This window comes from Varanus komodoensis, unplaced genomic scaffold (genome assembly GCF_004798865.1).
Source record: "Varanus komodoensis strain SLA01 unplaced genomic scaffold, ASM479886v1 scaffold20_3, whole genome shotgun sequence".
NCBI classification, from domain to species: Eukaryota; Metazoa; Chordata; class Lepidosauria; order Squamata; family Varanidae; genus Varanus; species Varanus komodoensis.
This window is the reverse complement of record NW_025335588.1, coordinates 856,281-870,058: the sequence shown is the minus strand read 5'-3', so window position 1 is coordinate 870,058 and position 13,778 is coordinate 856,281. Positions and strand designations below refer to the sequence as shown.

Genomic DNA, 13,778 nt, shown 5'->3' with positions numbered 1-13,778 from the left:
GACGGCGGCCGGCAGAAACTTTTCCCATCAGAGTCATCACGAAAATGAGCTGAGCTGTCTGTTTATTAAGAACGAGAGCCCACTGCTGTGGGGCGGAGGTGCCTCCGGGAGGGCTGGGGCTTCACGGGGGAACCCCTCCGACGGCTCTTCCGATCCAGTCCGGCACGTTCCCTCTTTTGGCAACGAGGAAATCGGCTGCACGGACATTTATGCCGGGGCAGAGGCCTGCCGGGGCCCGTCGACGACACAGGGCGGACCCGGCAGCCGCGGGGCACTCAGAAGAGCGGAGAAGTCCAAGGGAAGCCCACCTTCTGCCGGTGGAGGAATGACGGGCCCGGTCACTTTGGCAGCAGCGCTGCGGACGGAGCCCGCCCACTCCGGTGGGGTCTCCCCACACCTCCGCGTGCCCTTCCTCCGGCGTCTTGGGGGCTACGGAGAGCCGGACCAGCGGCAAACGTTCTCGTACTGGGGCTCCTGCCCCTCCTCGGAGTCCAGCCCTCCGGCCTGCATCTCCAGCTGGCTGGGGCTTGGGGAAGCCTGGGCACCGCCGCTCTCCCCAGGTCCCTCACCCACAGGGGCCGGTGCGCCTCCCAGGGGGCCCTGGCCCCCCGCCTCCAACTCCGCCACGTCGGGCGAGGGGCTGAGGCCAGGGGGCTGCAGCCGGTGCGAGGCAGGCGCCCCCCACGGTGCCCTCTGGAGGCCCTCGGGGGGCCTTCTTGGCCGGGGCTCCTCCCGGGAGACGGGCCTGGCTCTCCGCAGGCTGCCCAGGCGCTGCAGGAGCGCCTGCACAGGGCCCTCGCCGCCCGGCCCGGCCTTGCCCACGGCAACGTAGATGGTGGTGACGCTGCTGGGCTCGTGGCCGTGGGCTCTGGTGGTCGCCTCGAGGGCCTCCACCCTCTGGGCCACGAGGCGGGAGCCGGCGGTGCCCTTCCGGTGGCCGGCGGGGGTGTGGCACAGGCCCCCCCGGGGGCTCTCGTCCGCCCAGCCTCTGGCCTCCACGTTCTCGTAGCAGCTGCCCAGGGCATCGTGCGGGGTGGTGGGGGCCTCCACGGAGTGCCTGGGGCTCTGTGGGCCGAAGCGAGTCCCCTCCGCGAAGGACACCGAGGGCCGCTTGGCCTTGGCCACGCTGGAGGTGCGAGGGATGGAGAAGGGCTCCGGGCTCGGGGGCCGCACCTCCGGCAGGAAGCCCGTCTGGCGCTCCGGGTCTGTGGCGGAGAAAGACACGGCTGGGGTCAGAGCACAGCCCCGAGTGGTCCTCAGGTCCCTTCCCGCTGTTCAGGCACCCGAGAGGGAGCAGTCCTCGAACTGAGACTACCCGGGTTCGTGCCCACGCCTTCCTCGCCGAATGGAGAGCAAGTTCCGCAGTGGGGGGAGGTGCTGTGGGTGGCTGTGGGGTGCAGGGAGGGCCCCCATGCAGGGGAGGTGTGCGGATGCAGTCCTACCTTCGCCGGCAGGGAGGGGGCAAGCCGAGCCCCCCTCCTCGTCCTCATCGGTGTCGAAGGAGCTGTCGGAGGGCCAGGCGGCCGAGGGGGGCTCGATGAAGCTGGGGTTGAAGGGCATCTCGGTGTCGTGGTGGGAGACTGCTCAGCCAGCGCCACAGCGGGAGGAAACACAGGAAGGGGGACCAGGCGGGCCGTGAGCCGCAGGATGCCGGGGGGGTCCCTGTCTGTGCCCCCCGGGGGTTACCTGCCCCAGCCTCCCCTCTGTGGCCCGTCCCCCTTTTTCTGCCCCCTGGGCAAGACTGGGGTCGAGCCCCCCTCGTGTTACAGGAACTGGGGAGCAGGCAGAGGGCGGGGGACGCGGCCCAGGCACCCACCCCCTCCTCACCTGTGACTCCCGGCACCCGGTAGCTCCCCAGGGAGAAGCAAGGCGAGGCGGCACGGAGATCGGCCAGCGTCCCCAGCACGTGGCGCTTCGCCCGGGCAAGCGGGTCCCCCTCCGCCACCGCTGCCGCCCTGCAGAGGAAACGGACAGGACAGGACAGGACAGGGGTCTCACCGGGGCGCGTGCGAGGGGCTCCGGGGGTGCCGGGGCCCAGGAGGAGACGAGACCCCCGCGCGCTTCCCCCCGGCCAGCACGGAGCGGTGCTTCAGGCCCAGTTCGCAGTCTCCAAAGAAATCGGCCTGGGTCGCTGCACTTCAGGCAGGGGAGTGCCAACAGGGGTGCCACCAGGCCTGCAGCCTCCCCAGGCCTGCTCTTCTCCATCCTTGCGGAAAGAGAGCAAATGTGGCAGGGCCCAGCAGGGCAGGATCCGTCCAAAGACGAATTTCCTGTGTGCAGGACGCGCGCAGTCCTGAGGCCGGCCAGCGGCACTGTGTCAAAATCTGGCGCTGCTTTTCACGGGGGGGGGGGGTCCGGGCGCCAGTGGCCCCTGCAGGAGGGCTTCTGGGGGCAGCCCGGCTGGTACCTGCTGCCGGGGTCCGCCAGGGCCGGCTTGGAGCAGCAGCAGCAGTAGCAGGCGAGGCCGAGCAGCAGGAGCAGCAGCAGAGGGACCAGGATGGCCGGGAGGAGCGCCCCTTGGAGCCGGGCTCCTGCGGAGACAGAGATGTCCGGAGGGGGAACCCTTTGCCCACAGCACCCCCCAGCAGACGCGACCCCCTCCGGAGGACAGGTGGGGGGACCTACCCCCCTGGCAGGCCCCCGAGGCGGGGTGGCATGCGCCCCCTGGGCACTGGCAGGGCGCTGAGCAGTTGGGGCCGTGCAGGCCGGCAGGGCAGGTCCGGTTGCAGCTGCGAAGGAAAAGAGCGACACGGGGTGGGCCTGCTGCAGCCGCTCCGGGCCCCCACTCCCCCCGGCAGCTGCCCCGGTGCCCCTACCTGGCGCCCCAGAACCCGGCCTGGCAGACGCACGCCCCAGAGGCTGGGTCGCAGCTCCCGTTGGCACAGTCGGGGCAGCGGAACTGGCAGCCGGCCCCAAAGAGTCCCGCAGGGCAGGGGTCCTCGCATCTGTGGGGAAGTGCAGGGGTGAGGGCAGGGGGCTTCCTGGCCGGATCACCGGCACCTCCTGCCTGGAAGCTGGGCAGCGGGGAGGGGGGGCTCTCTGGGGGAGAAGGGCCAGGCGGGCTCCGTTGAACAGCCCCCCTGCCCTTCAGCAGAGCTGCGGGATGGCCCCCCAGGCCACAGGCCTCTCCCACCCCATGGCTCCCAGCTGCAAGCAGGAGGCCTGAGGTGCCCAGCACAACCCCCAGCATGGCCCCCACCTGGGCCCTTGCAGGCCAGCTTCGCAGCTCTGGCAGGCGCCCGTCTCCGGGTGACAGGGCTCCCCTCGGAAGCAGCGGGGGCAGGGCTGGCTGCAGTTCTCCCCATGGCGGCCCGGGGGGCAAAGCCGCTGGCAGTCGGCCCCCATCCAGCCGGGTTCACACTCTGGACAGGATCCGTTCACCGGGGAGCAGGAGGACGGGTCCTTGCAGTGGCCACACCTGTGCCAGAGGGAGGGCCGTGAGTGTCCGGCAGCCGCGTTCAGGCAGCTCAGGCCGTGTGGTGCCCCCACGCACCTCCCACCCGGGATGGCCAAACAAACTCTTCTGAAGAGCCAGCCTGGCACCAGAAACTGCGCAGGCTTTCCAGGAACACAGAATTCTTCATCAAGCAACACGGATGCTCAGAGCATCAGCGAAGTCCTCCCAATCCCAAGCAGTGCCTGCTTTGCCTCCGTGTGCCGAGTGCCATGGGAAGCACTGAGATGGCCTGGAGCCCTTCCCCACTCCCCCTGCATGGGGGCACTGGAGCCTGAGCCCTGCAGCCCTCAGGGCGGTGGGAGCCCTGCAGCCCAGCGTGGGGCAGGCGCAGAGCCCACCGCAAGCCCCCTCCCAGCCTCGGTTCCCAGTGGGGCCCCTCACCGGCTCTTGCAGCGGGGCCCGAAGCTCCCGGCCGGGCAGGGCTCCGAGCAGCTGGGGCCCCGGTAGCCGGCGTCGCAGGCGCAGCGCCCGTCCTGCGGGGCGCAGGTCCCATGCCGGCACTGGCAGGGGTTCTGGCAGGCGGCCCCCCACAGCCCTGAGCGACACTCGCAGCGGCCGCTCTGCTGGGCGCAGGGGGAGCCGTTGCAGCTGCAGGCGAAGGAGCATCGCCGGCCCCAGCGGCCTCGGTGGCAGAGGCAGCGGCCCGTGCCCGGGTCGCAGCGGGAGCCGGCCTGGTCGCACAGGCACTGCCGCCGGCACTCGGGTCCCCACCAGCCCGGCCGGCAGCGGCAGGCCCCCGAGAGCGGGTCGCAGTGGCCGCGGGGGCCACAGGCGCAGGCGAACTGGCAGAGCGGCCCCCAGCGGCCCGGGTGGCAGCTGCAGGTTCCTCCGGCGGGGTCACACGTCCCATCGGGGTGGCAGTGGCAGCTCTCCTTGCAGTCGGGCCCCCAGAACTGGCCGGGGCAGCCTGCGGGGAGAGCGGAACGGGGTGGTGGGGCCAGGTGGGCGGGCGGGCGGAGGCTCTCTCCAGCCCTGCAGGACCCGTCCCGGAGGCCTACAAGTCCGAGCCAGGAGCCGTCGGCCGGCCGGCAAGCGGGCGAGGCTGCACCCCAACCGCCACCGTAGTCGGGGACCTCACGCGCCCACCCCAGGACGACACTCACGTGTGGCACAGCCGGCCCCGAAGAAGCCTGGCCGGCAGCGGCACACGCCCGGCCGGACACACACCTCGTCCCCACGGCAGGCCTCGTCCCCTTCGCACAGCGCTGGAGTGGCAGAGACGCGAGCGGGTGGTGAGACCCTTCGCCCCCAGCCTGCGGGCCAGCGAGCTCCCTGGAGGGTGGCCAGCCAGGGGGGCGGCCACAGCCACCCCCTCGTCCACTGAGGGAGACGCCGGCCCAGGTCCCCAACTCCCCTCCCTCCTCATCGTGCCGAAGGGGCACGGGGCTCTCCAGGTTGGCCGCCCTGCGTGCGGCTCCAGGGGCGGAGTAGCCCAATTCCCTTCCACCAGGAAGGTGCATGGCTGTGGCGCCCCATCCCGGGGGCACGGACCCCGCCGGAAGCTCCCCGCAAGGCCGGGGACCCCGGCAGGCGCTGGGCCGGGCCGGGCTTACCAGTGGGGCATTCGCGGCCCTCTTGCTTCCAGCCGGAGCAGCAGGTGAAGACAGGCGGCTGGCTGGCGGGGGAGAAACGGATGGTCAGCAGGAGCCCCCTTGCCCGCCACACGCCCCCTCCAGATGACGCGGCCCCAGTCGCCCGGGGCATCCCTTCTCTGGTAGCGCTGCAGGGGAGCTCTCTAGACCAAGCTGCCATGGGAGGGGGTGCCCCCTGTGGCCGAGCCCCCCATGCTGCTGGAGAAGTGGCCGGGTTTGGGCTTTGCAAGCACGCTGGGGCCCGAGCAGCACCAGGCGAGACCGCAGGCGCAGGCGGCAGGAAGCACAGGACAATGCGCGGAGGGAAGCTGAAAACGCCGGAGGGGAACCCCCACCCCGTTCGCCCCACAGACTTCAGTGGGTCTTGCCCAAGTCTGATTCAGTCTGGGAGCCTGAGCAGCCCCCCTCCCTCGATACTGCCCTGCCTCCCCCCTCCCCACATCTCCATCCGGGCAGAGCAGAGGGGTGGCCCGGCTGCCTCCATGGCCCCCGGCACCTCGGGAACCCTGGCCCTTCAGGGACCCGCTTTGCTCCGGGCTGGACGGGCCGCCTCGACCTACCAATGCTCCGCGGCAGAGCCAGGAGCTCGCCGGGCCGTGAGAAAGCCCCCCGGCTGGGGGCCGAGCCGTGTGGGGGCCGAGGGGCCCGGCCCAGCTGGCGGCAGGCCTGGAGGTAGCTCCCCGCACCGCCCCTGCCCTGGCCCGAGAGGGGCTACCTGCTGGAGCGGCAGACGTGCCTCCCCACGGGGTCCAGCTCAGGGGCGCCGCTCCCTCCACCGGAGCCCCGGACCTGGAGGCAGAGCAGCAGCAGCAGCGGCAGCGGCGGTGGCAGGCGGTCCATCGCCCGCACGCCGGCCAGGAGTGGCTGCCCAGGCCGCGGCCACACGGGCTCTGCAGGCTCCCCCCCTGGCGCCGGGCTGCGCCTCGCCTGGCCCTCCCTCACTTCCTCCTCGGCTTTCCTGAGGAAGCTCACCAGCGGCTGGGTGGCCAGAGGGCAGGACACGCCAAGAGAGCCCCCCGAACTATTTTTGGCCTCAGGGGAATGGGGGGGCGGCCACGGGACTTCTGGGAAGGACTTTCGAGGTGGGAGGAGGGTGCCTATCCCACACGCCTTCCTGGGAACTCCTGGGGCTCGTCACTCGCATCCCAGCCCGATGGGCGGCCCCGATGGGGGGGGTGTCTCCCAGGGGCCCCCAGCAGTTCCACAGTGGGGAATCGAGGAACGTGCCCCCTTTACAACCGGGGAGAGGGAGCTCTCCAGAGGTTCTGGCCTACAATGCCCATCAGCCGTGCTGAAGGGCCGTGGGAGGGCAGGCCTTCCTCCCAGAGGTCCCCAGGTGCTCGTCCTGCGCGATGATGCTGGGGGGCCCACCACCAGCTCCCGGTGCCCAAATCGGGGCTTCAGCCCCTGTCAGCCTGCCCGGGCATCCTACCCCGAAGGGCAGGCAGCGCCAGGGCTGCCCCTCCCTCCCTAGGCTGTTCTGCGGGACCTCCATGTCAGCAAAAGCACAGGAAACACCTTTTTTCCTGCCCAAACAGAAGCTCAGTTCAAAGATTTCCCGCTGCCCCAGAGAAATCCAGCCGCATCCAGCCAGCCCGTCCATTCTGACACGGCACGGACCAGCGCCGGCCCCTCCGCCAAGCCTTTCCAGGGAATTGCGTGACTAGGTGGGGGGGGGGGGGGTTTGGGACCAGGGGAAAGCTGCCCCCCTCGGAAGCGTGGCCCTTCCTCGGGTGGCCTAGCAGCTCAGGTGGGGGGAGCAGCCCCCCTTTGGCGCATCCAGAGGCCCCCAGATGGTGCCCCTGGGCCTTGCCAAAGGGCTGGTACTCGGCTCAGGGCTGGAAAAGCCCTGCCAGAAACCCCAGAGAGATGCCAATGCCTGTCCGTGCATCCCCACTGGACATCCCAGAATTCCATGGGCGCACACAGCTGTAGCCCCAGCGCTCTGGAGGGAACCAGGTGGCCTAGCGCTACGGTGCCTGGCTGACCAGCCTCCTGGCTCGTGCAGGGCGGCTTCCCCCCAAGTTCCTCTTTAAATGGAACAATGAGGACCGGCCACTTGCTCAGCCTTTAGGAAAGCACCCCGGCAGAGCACACACTTCGCAGAAGGCTGAACTCTTGGAAACTCCCCAAGTTTCAGAAAGGGTTTAGCTGAGAAGCAGCTTTCTGTCAAGTCCCTGGAGGACCCTGGTCCTTGCACCGGCCTGGAAGCATCCTCCTCTGAGCTTGGCTGTGGCAGGTTTTAGGGACTCCAATCCATGCCCAGCCTGAAACGGATGCTGAAAGCAGCCCTCTTGGGGTGGAAGCACTGTTGCTTCTTGCAAGTGTAGCACATGCCAAGCAGGGTCCTCTGGCCTTTGGGACTCTGTCAAGTTCACCTTTCATTTGGTTTAAAGAGAAAGAAAATCTCTAGTCCTCATGAAGTTATTATGCCTGTTAGAACTGTTCTGAAGGAAGTGATTGGCTAGCGATTGGGAGGCCCTGGTACTTGCTCAGATATTAGATCAGCCCTCACAGCAAAAGCAAAATACCACACACAACATTCAACTTAGCTGAGGCTGGCTCAAACCCAGTAATTTCAAACAGCTGATTTCAAATTAAGCAGATGGTATTTTGAAGCCAGAAATTGGAGATGCATTTCAGAAACCAACTGAAGAATCACCATGGCTGCGCATTGTCTGGGTTTCCGTGCCTGCCCAGAATCCACCACTGTCTGTTGTGTACAACTACAACCCATCATAATTGCATGTCTCCACGTATGTCCAGATTAAGGCTGCTGGGACACCAGGTTGGCAGTCTTAACAGAAAAGCTTTCCACGGGCTCCCAATCCATTTCCAAGCGTGCGGGGATCCGAAGGGGCCCCGTTGCCCGGGATCCTCCACTGGCCAGATGCGTTTCCTCGCAGGCCTCGTTCCCGACATAGAGCGCAGAGCTGGTCCCGGGAACGGCAGCGCAGACGGGGAAGGGGCCCTCCTGCACCGGCTGTGGCGACGGCGCCTGTGGCTGCGCTGGACAGGCGAGGGCGGCCCGCCTGCCCCGTCCCACGTTTAGCATTCTGTCTATCCAGATGTTAACGTTCAGCACCGGATACGCCTGCAGGCCAGCGGAATAACGGTCCTTTCCATAGGCATATTCCCAAGCAGAGGCACCAGGTCGGGAGACACTTTGAGATGTAATCATGAGCCCACCTGCCCGCTCGGCCAGCCAGGCACCCATTTCTGAACTGGATCGGGGGGCAGCTCAGACAGCGCTTCTGCCCTCCACATCCCCAAAGGGCCTGACACAGTCCATGCGGAATCCCCTCACCTAATAGACAAAGCAGCCCGGCTTCTCCCTGGCTCTGCTCTCTGCAGCTGGCAGGAATCCGTGCCCTGGGACACCCACGTCTTCTCCCACGTCTGCACACTACGCAGAGCAAAGGAGGCCGGGCTTGCACACACCTGTGCGAGGGGACCGCCCTGGCACACCCAGCTACTGCTGTCCTGCCGCTCCTCAGCGCTTGCAAGCACCTCCTCTCCCCCCGCCACGCGCCCCCGCTCTGGTGCCGGCTGCGGCCTCACGCTGGCCCGTGAGAGGCGAGCCAATGCGGGGAGGGGTGCCTTCGACCTTCCCCCGCGGCCCATGCGGCCCCTCTCCAACCTGGCTGGACTGTGCCAGGGCCATGGGGCCGGAGCTCCGGCAGCGTGTGGCCAGCCCCAGCAGGGCGCTGCCCCGGATCCGACTGGCGGCCCGGCTCAGGCGAGGGATGAGGCTCCGCCGGGAGAGCTGGAGCTACAGGAAGGCGCTTGCTGCTCCGGCTCCCCTTCGCCCTCCTTCGGACACGTGTCTCGCGGGTTGACGATCTCCCAGGCTCCAGAGCCGCCTTCCGCTGTGCTGCTTTTGCTGCTTTGGCGATACCACAGGCTAAAACTGGACAGACCAACAGGTGCGGGTGCGGCTGTGCTGCCAGCGAGGGTAGGCTGCCCTGCCGGGGCTATTCTGGCGGAGCTGCATCCTCCTTACGCTGTGCGCCCGAGGAAGGTGCACACGGATCCCTGCGTGGCAGGGAGAATAACCCGCCGCGCCCCACGGTTCTTTCTTCCTCCCCAGGGCAGGAAGTACCTCCGCCTCCCTGCCCGGGCTGGCCCGGCTCTTGGGCAGGGAAGGGCCATGCGCGCCGCACCACAGGCTGGTTCGAGGGAAGCCCCTGTGCTCCGCGGAACTGAGGGGACCGCAAACCATCCTCCCAGCTCAGCGGACGGCCTCTGCCGGGGCAGCCGGGCCAGCGGGACGGCACTGTGACGGTGCCAGCTTCGAGGATGCCCGTGCAGGCGAAAGGTTCGCCAGGGCAAGGCGATGCTCCTGCCCACCAGGGACGGGCCCCTGGCGCCCGGTTGCCTTGGACTGGCCGCAGGCAGTTTCCGGGGCTGAACACGGGCGTCCGTCCGCAAAAGGCCGATTCCTTCCCCCAAGACGGGCCGCCCACCCTCCTGCTCCGAACGCCACTGTCCCCCAGCAGGCCGGCGCAGCAGACTTACAAGCTCCTAATTCCGGGCTCGGGCAGGTGGCCATCCACAGCGTCCGCGGGGCCCATCAGCCACTCCTCCGCCTCCTCCTCGCTGCAACACAGGGCCAAACAGCAGCATGGGTCAGAAACTTGCACGCAAGGGTGGGGGTCCCCCCAGGAGCTGCAACGCAGAGGGGTCTCCTTGCGTTGTCGGGGCGGAAGAGAGCTCGGTCCCCTGCTCCAGCCTGGCCTAAAGCCAAAGCAAGCAAGCGGGCCTTCCCCAGCCCGTCCAGACCTTACACAGAGGGGCCGAGCAGCCCCACAGCGCCCCTTGCCTGCTCTCCTGGTCTTCCGCAGTCCCCAGCATCTTGGCCCGGATCTTCCGGCGCTGCTTCTTGATGGTGGACTTCACAGCGCGCAGGAGGATGCTCGGGATCCGCTGGTCATTCAGCAGTTCCCTGCAGGACAGGGAGACAGAACAGCTGGGCTCCAGGGAGCTTCCGAGGGATGGGATCCCCCACCACAAAGTCTCGCAAGCCTGCCCACCTGTTTTCGTGGCTGGTCTAGGCTGAGGGCATGAAACCTCTTCAGCAAGGGCTGGCTCCCCATTTGGCATTCAGGGACCAAAAATACCGGCATGGTTTCACTTAAGGCAGTGCCTGCCAGTGACTCGGCCTTCAGAGAGGCACTTCCGTCTTGTGTGAGGGGGAAAAGCTCCCCAAAGTCACCAAATGACAGGCGGCTGAGGGAAAGGGGGCCGGGGAGGCGCCACGACCTCCGTCTTGCCCCTGCCCGGGAACACTGGTGCTGGGAACCTCTCCGTCACGGGAAGCGGAGCCCCGGGCCTTCCCCACACCACCCGGACCTCTGCCAGGACTGACCGCTGGTAAAAGGCCAGCTCCTCCTGCACCAGGAAGAGGTTGGTCTTCAGCTCGTTGCGCTCCTGCAGGATCTGCTGCAGCTCTTCCCGGGAGAAGGAGCCCCGTCCAGGCAGCCCCCTGCTCAACGTCGCGACCACCTCGGTGCCCTCCTGGGAAAAGCGGGGAAGAGATGAGCTGCCATCCCAGCCTCCGAGAGGCTGCAGACCACCCCCAAATGCCCAATTTCTGGAAAGCCAGAGTCTGTTCACGAAAGGGCCCCTCCCCGGCGCAGCACAACGGCCCACGTGGCCGCCTGCGGAGCCCCTCCTGGCAGCCCGTACGCTGCAAGAGTTCACTGGGCCATTCTAGGCAGGCCACGGCTGCTCACAGAGGACTAGAAGCTTGTTGCCACTAAGACCATGAGGAGGAGCAGCAGCTCTGCAGGATGCCACGATCCCCCTCTGGAAGCCCAGGCACGCCCACCTCATGGAGGAGGGCCCTCGTTCTCAGCCCCTCTCACCATGGCATCCATCCTGGATGGCTCTGGGGTGGCCACGGACCCACGCAGCCCCTCAGCCTCCCGGCGGGCCTCCAGCAGCAGGCTGTCCAGCTCCTCCTTCTGATCCAGGGCGCTCCTGAGCTGCGCCTGCACTACAGCCAGCTTGCGGCGGAGCTCTTCGTTCACGGACATGAAGCGGCCGAGCTGCTCCTGCAGCTGAGTAGCAAAACACGCAGCACCCCGCTCAACCAGACCGCGGGAGAGGCCCACAGCCCCCGTGTCCCCCCGGAGCACCCCCTCCCTCCCGCCCCACAGCCAGGACAAGCCTTACCGCTTCCGCGTCCCGGGTCCGGGAGAGGATGTCTCGGGCCTGCTGGCGGATCTCATCGCGCTGCTTATCCACCACCTCCTTGAGCCGCAGCATCACCTCCCTCTCCTTGCTCCAGGTGCTATCTGGGTGCAGCCAGGAGAGAACGGCAGGTAGCGGTCCCAGGGCGGCAACCCTCGGCCGGCTCCCTGCTCGGGGGGCTCAGCCCATCGCAACAATCCCAGGTCCCCGCGATGCTCCTGCGCATGCAATCCGAGCACTCTCACTGCAGCGCTTCGCCGAGTTAACGCTTTCCCAGTGTCTGCTCTGCCACCTCCCACACAGGATGGACTTCCCCGGGCAGTTGCAGTGGCGCTCTCTGCATGGACGCTTCAGACTACAGCTCCCATCAGGCCCGGCAACGCGACCAATGGTCAGGAACTCTGGGAGCTGCACTCCAAGGCGTCCCCACACCCTCCAGGCCTTTGGCTTTATTCATACAAACACGAGGGGATTTGCATGAACAAAGCGAAACGCCTCATCCTGCCACTGAGCATGTGGCTTTCACAGAGCATGGAGGGAACACGGGACTTCAGTTTCCTTTCCTCCGTTTGGAGAGTGTTGTTTTACTGGCTCTGGGCTCCGCTTCATTCCACTCAAGCTCGGCCGCTTGCAACTGGAAACCGCCTTGGGGCTGGGGTGGGAAGGGAACTGAGAAACCAGATTGGGCTATGCTGTAGCTAGACGGGAAGCGCGGACCAGAAAGGGTAAACAGAGCCACACATACTGCTGACCTGGAATAGCTGCCAAGGACTTTCCTTCCACTAGCAAGACTGGCTGATTGCGCCATCAGCTCCAAACAGTACCAAAAAGAGGCTTCCTCCCCCGCCCACTGTGCCCCAGCCAAACTGATGCATCTGGGCATCTGCATGAAAGGGAAAATGCTGAATATTTGAGACAGAGGAAGACCCGGGGCAGTGGGAGCTGAGCGTCCAGCTGGTATGCAAAGGGCATTTCGACACTGCCCTTTCGAGATAGTATCGGGTGCTGGACCTGCCTGCCAGCTGGAGTCTTTTAAGCTGGGTCCCCACCCAGGCTCAACTTACACAGCTGTAAATAAAATACGGAGTTGCAACACACCGAATGCCTACGCTGACCTCATTCCAAGGGAAACACACCTGCACAGGTGCCGTACCTGTGGAACTTCCCATTGCGAGGTCAGGTATTCTAAAACACCAGCAAAAAATCTCAGGGCCTTAACCAAACTAAAGGTGTAAGAGGCTCGTTCTCCGGCAATTATTTTTCAAATGTGTCTCCTCGCCCTGCCCAAGACTTTCGTTGCCACGGATGGCACACGACTGAAGCAAGGAAGGCCTTGGAGCAGGCTGGCCTGGAGCCAAACCGGTTTAAACTAGGCACGCTGTCACCCACCAAGAAGCGAAAGGGAAGCCTGAGAGCTAAAAAGAAAAGCGAGAGCTAAAAAGAAAAGCGAGAGCTAAAAAGAAAAGCGTTGCAACCTTTCTCACTGGTTTTGCTTTCAGTTTAAGGCCTCAAGGAGGCTCACGCTAGGCACGGGGCAGAATTCAGCCTCTGCACTGCTTCCCAAGGGGTAGCCATCAGGGGTCCGCCAGCCCCCCTCCCAGAGTGCTTCCAGGAATGCCCTGAAGTCTAACTTGATATAATGCGATTCACTTGGAATGCCGGAAGAGAGAAAAAGGAGTGAATGCAGGGATTACATAAAATTTAAAGCTATGATTATAGGAAAGAAAAAACAAAATATGTGGATGAAAAGGATAGTAAATAAAATTTAGAAAATAACGTTAGAGGAACAGAATCAATAGGATTCACTTAAAGCAACAAGGAAAACTCCAAACTCCAAAAAACCGGAGTTTTTTTTTCTTCTTTTATTTGACATGCATTCCTGGTTCTGCTGCTAGGAAGCGCAGTAGAATAATGATTACTGTCCTTACTTAATGCTTGTATGTTAAATGCACTGGGGTTGGTTTGTTTGTATTTCAGGAATAAAAAGGTTTAGACAGCAGAACCGTCCTGAAAGCATGTTTGTTCAACCCAGCCTTCCCAATTACGGCCTTACCGGTCGGCTCTGGTTCGTGCCGGCAATTGTACCAAAGGTCCTTTTTAGTACTGTAAGTCAATTTATGCCCAGTGCGTTCTGTACTGTTTTATGCTCCGCTTTATTGCGGGAGGCAATTCGGGAGGAGCCCGCCAGAAAAGTCCCGAGCGCAATCACGAGCCGGCGCAGGCAGCGCGCCAAGCGGGCCCGGCGCGCGTCTCCCGCCCGGCGGACGAGGCGAGGACGGAGGGAAGGAGCGAGGGGCCCCGGGCCGCTCACCTGCCTGCGCCCGGCGCTCGGCCAGCTGCGCCACCAGGCCGCGGTTCTCCTCCTCGAGCTGCGCCAGGCGGCTCCGCAGGCAGCCGTCGCCCCCCGGGCCGGCGGCGGGTCCCTCCTCGGCGCCCTGCAAGGACGGGCAGCGGAGCGAGCGGGGCGCCTGGGCCGAGCGCGGCCTACGCGTCCCTCCCGGCCCTGAGGCGGCGCGGCGCGGCGCGGCGCGGCG

The 13,778-nt window shown here is 65.7% G+C and overlaps 2 protein-coding genes across 3 annotated transcripts; both read right to left on the bottom strand.

The window, feature by feature from the left end:
* Nucleotides 1-45: 45 nt before the first annotated feature.
* On the bottom strand, nucleotides 46-5,393 carry SCARF1 (scavenger receptor class F member 1). The gene is made up of 10 exons (XM_044430611.1): nucleotides 5,011-5,393; nucleotides 4,561-4,662; nucleotides 3,839-4,364; nucleotides 3,200-3,418; nucleotides 2,817-2,945; nucleotides 2,626-2,729; nucleotides 2,408-2,531; nucleotides 1,828-1,955; nucleotides 1,443-1,580; nucleotides 46-1,205 (listed from the first exon to the last, which is right to left on the bottom strand). Exons 1-10 carry the CDS (start codon nucleotides 5,207-5,209, stop codon nucleotides 430-432), a joined length of 2,445 nt encoding a protein of 814 aa, XP_044286546.1. The 5' UTR covers nucleotides 5,210-5,393; the 3' UTR covers nucleotides 46-429.
* A 2,246-nt stretch (nucleotides 5,394-7,639) lies between these two features.
* LOC123023698 (Rab interacting lysosomal protein) lies at nucleotides 7,640-13,649 on the bottom strand. 2 transcript variants are annotated; one of them, XR_006414773.1, is made up of 7 exons: nucleotides 11,227-13,490; nucleotides 10,917-11,111; nucleotides 10,418-10,566; nucleotides 9,872-9,994; nucleotides 9,568-9,648; nucleotides 8,275-8,959; nucleotides 7,640-8,238 (listed from the first exon to the last, which is right to left on the bottom strand). XR_006414773.1 is itself a non-coding variant. In XM_044430619.1 (7 exons), the coding sequence occupies exons 2-7, from the start codon at nucleotides 11,317-11,319 to the stop codon at nucleotides 8,785-8,787; spliced, it is 816 nt and encodes a 271-aa protein (XP_044286554.1). In that variant the 5' UTR covers nucleotides 11,320-11,348; nucleotides 13,556-13,649; the 3' UTR covers nucleotides 7,640-8,784. The 2 variants fall into 2 exon arrangements, 1 of the variants encoding a protein (XP_044286554.1); XM_044430619.1 differs by adding an exon at nucleotides 13,556-13,649 and having other exon boundaries at nucleotides 7,640-8,959; nucleotides 11,227-11,348.
* Nucleotides 13,650-13,778: the final 129 nt, after the last annotated feature.

Bases quoted from the DNA above. Each gene is read 5' to 3' on its own strand.
- SCARF1 (XM_044430611.1), bottom strand. From the start codon at position 5,209: ATGGCAGCTTGGTCTAGAGAGCTCCCCTGCAGCGCTACCAGAGAAGGG. The intron at 3,419-3,838 runs GTGAGGGGCCCC...CCTCTGGCACAG, and splicing joins GGGCCCCGCTGCAAGAGCCG to GTGTGGCCACTGCAAGGACC. The intron at 2,532-2,625 runs GTAGGTCCCCCC...CTGTCTCCGCAG, and splicing joins CTCGGGGGCCTGCCAGGGGG to GAGCCCGGCTCCAAGGGGCG.
- LOC123023698 (XM_044430619.1), bottom strand. From the start codon at position 11,319: ATGCTGCGGCTCAAGGAGGTGGTGGATAAGCAGCGCGATGAGATCCGC. The intron at 9,995-10,417 runs GTCAGTCCTGGC...CCTGTCCTGCAG, and splicing joins GAGCTGGCCTTTTACCAGCG to GGAACTGCTGAATGACCAGC. The intron at 8,960-9,567 runs GTAAGTCTGCTG...TGGTCTGTCCAG, and splicing joins GAGCCCGGAATTAGGAGCTT to TTTTAGCCTGTGGTATCGCC.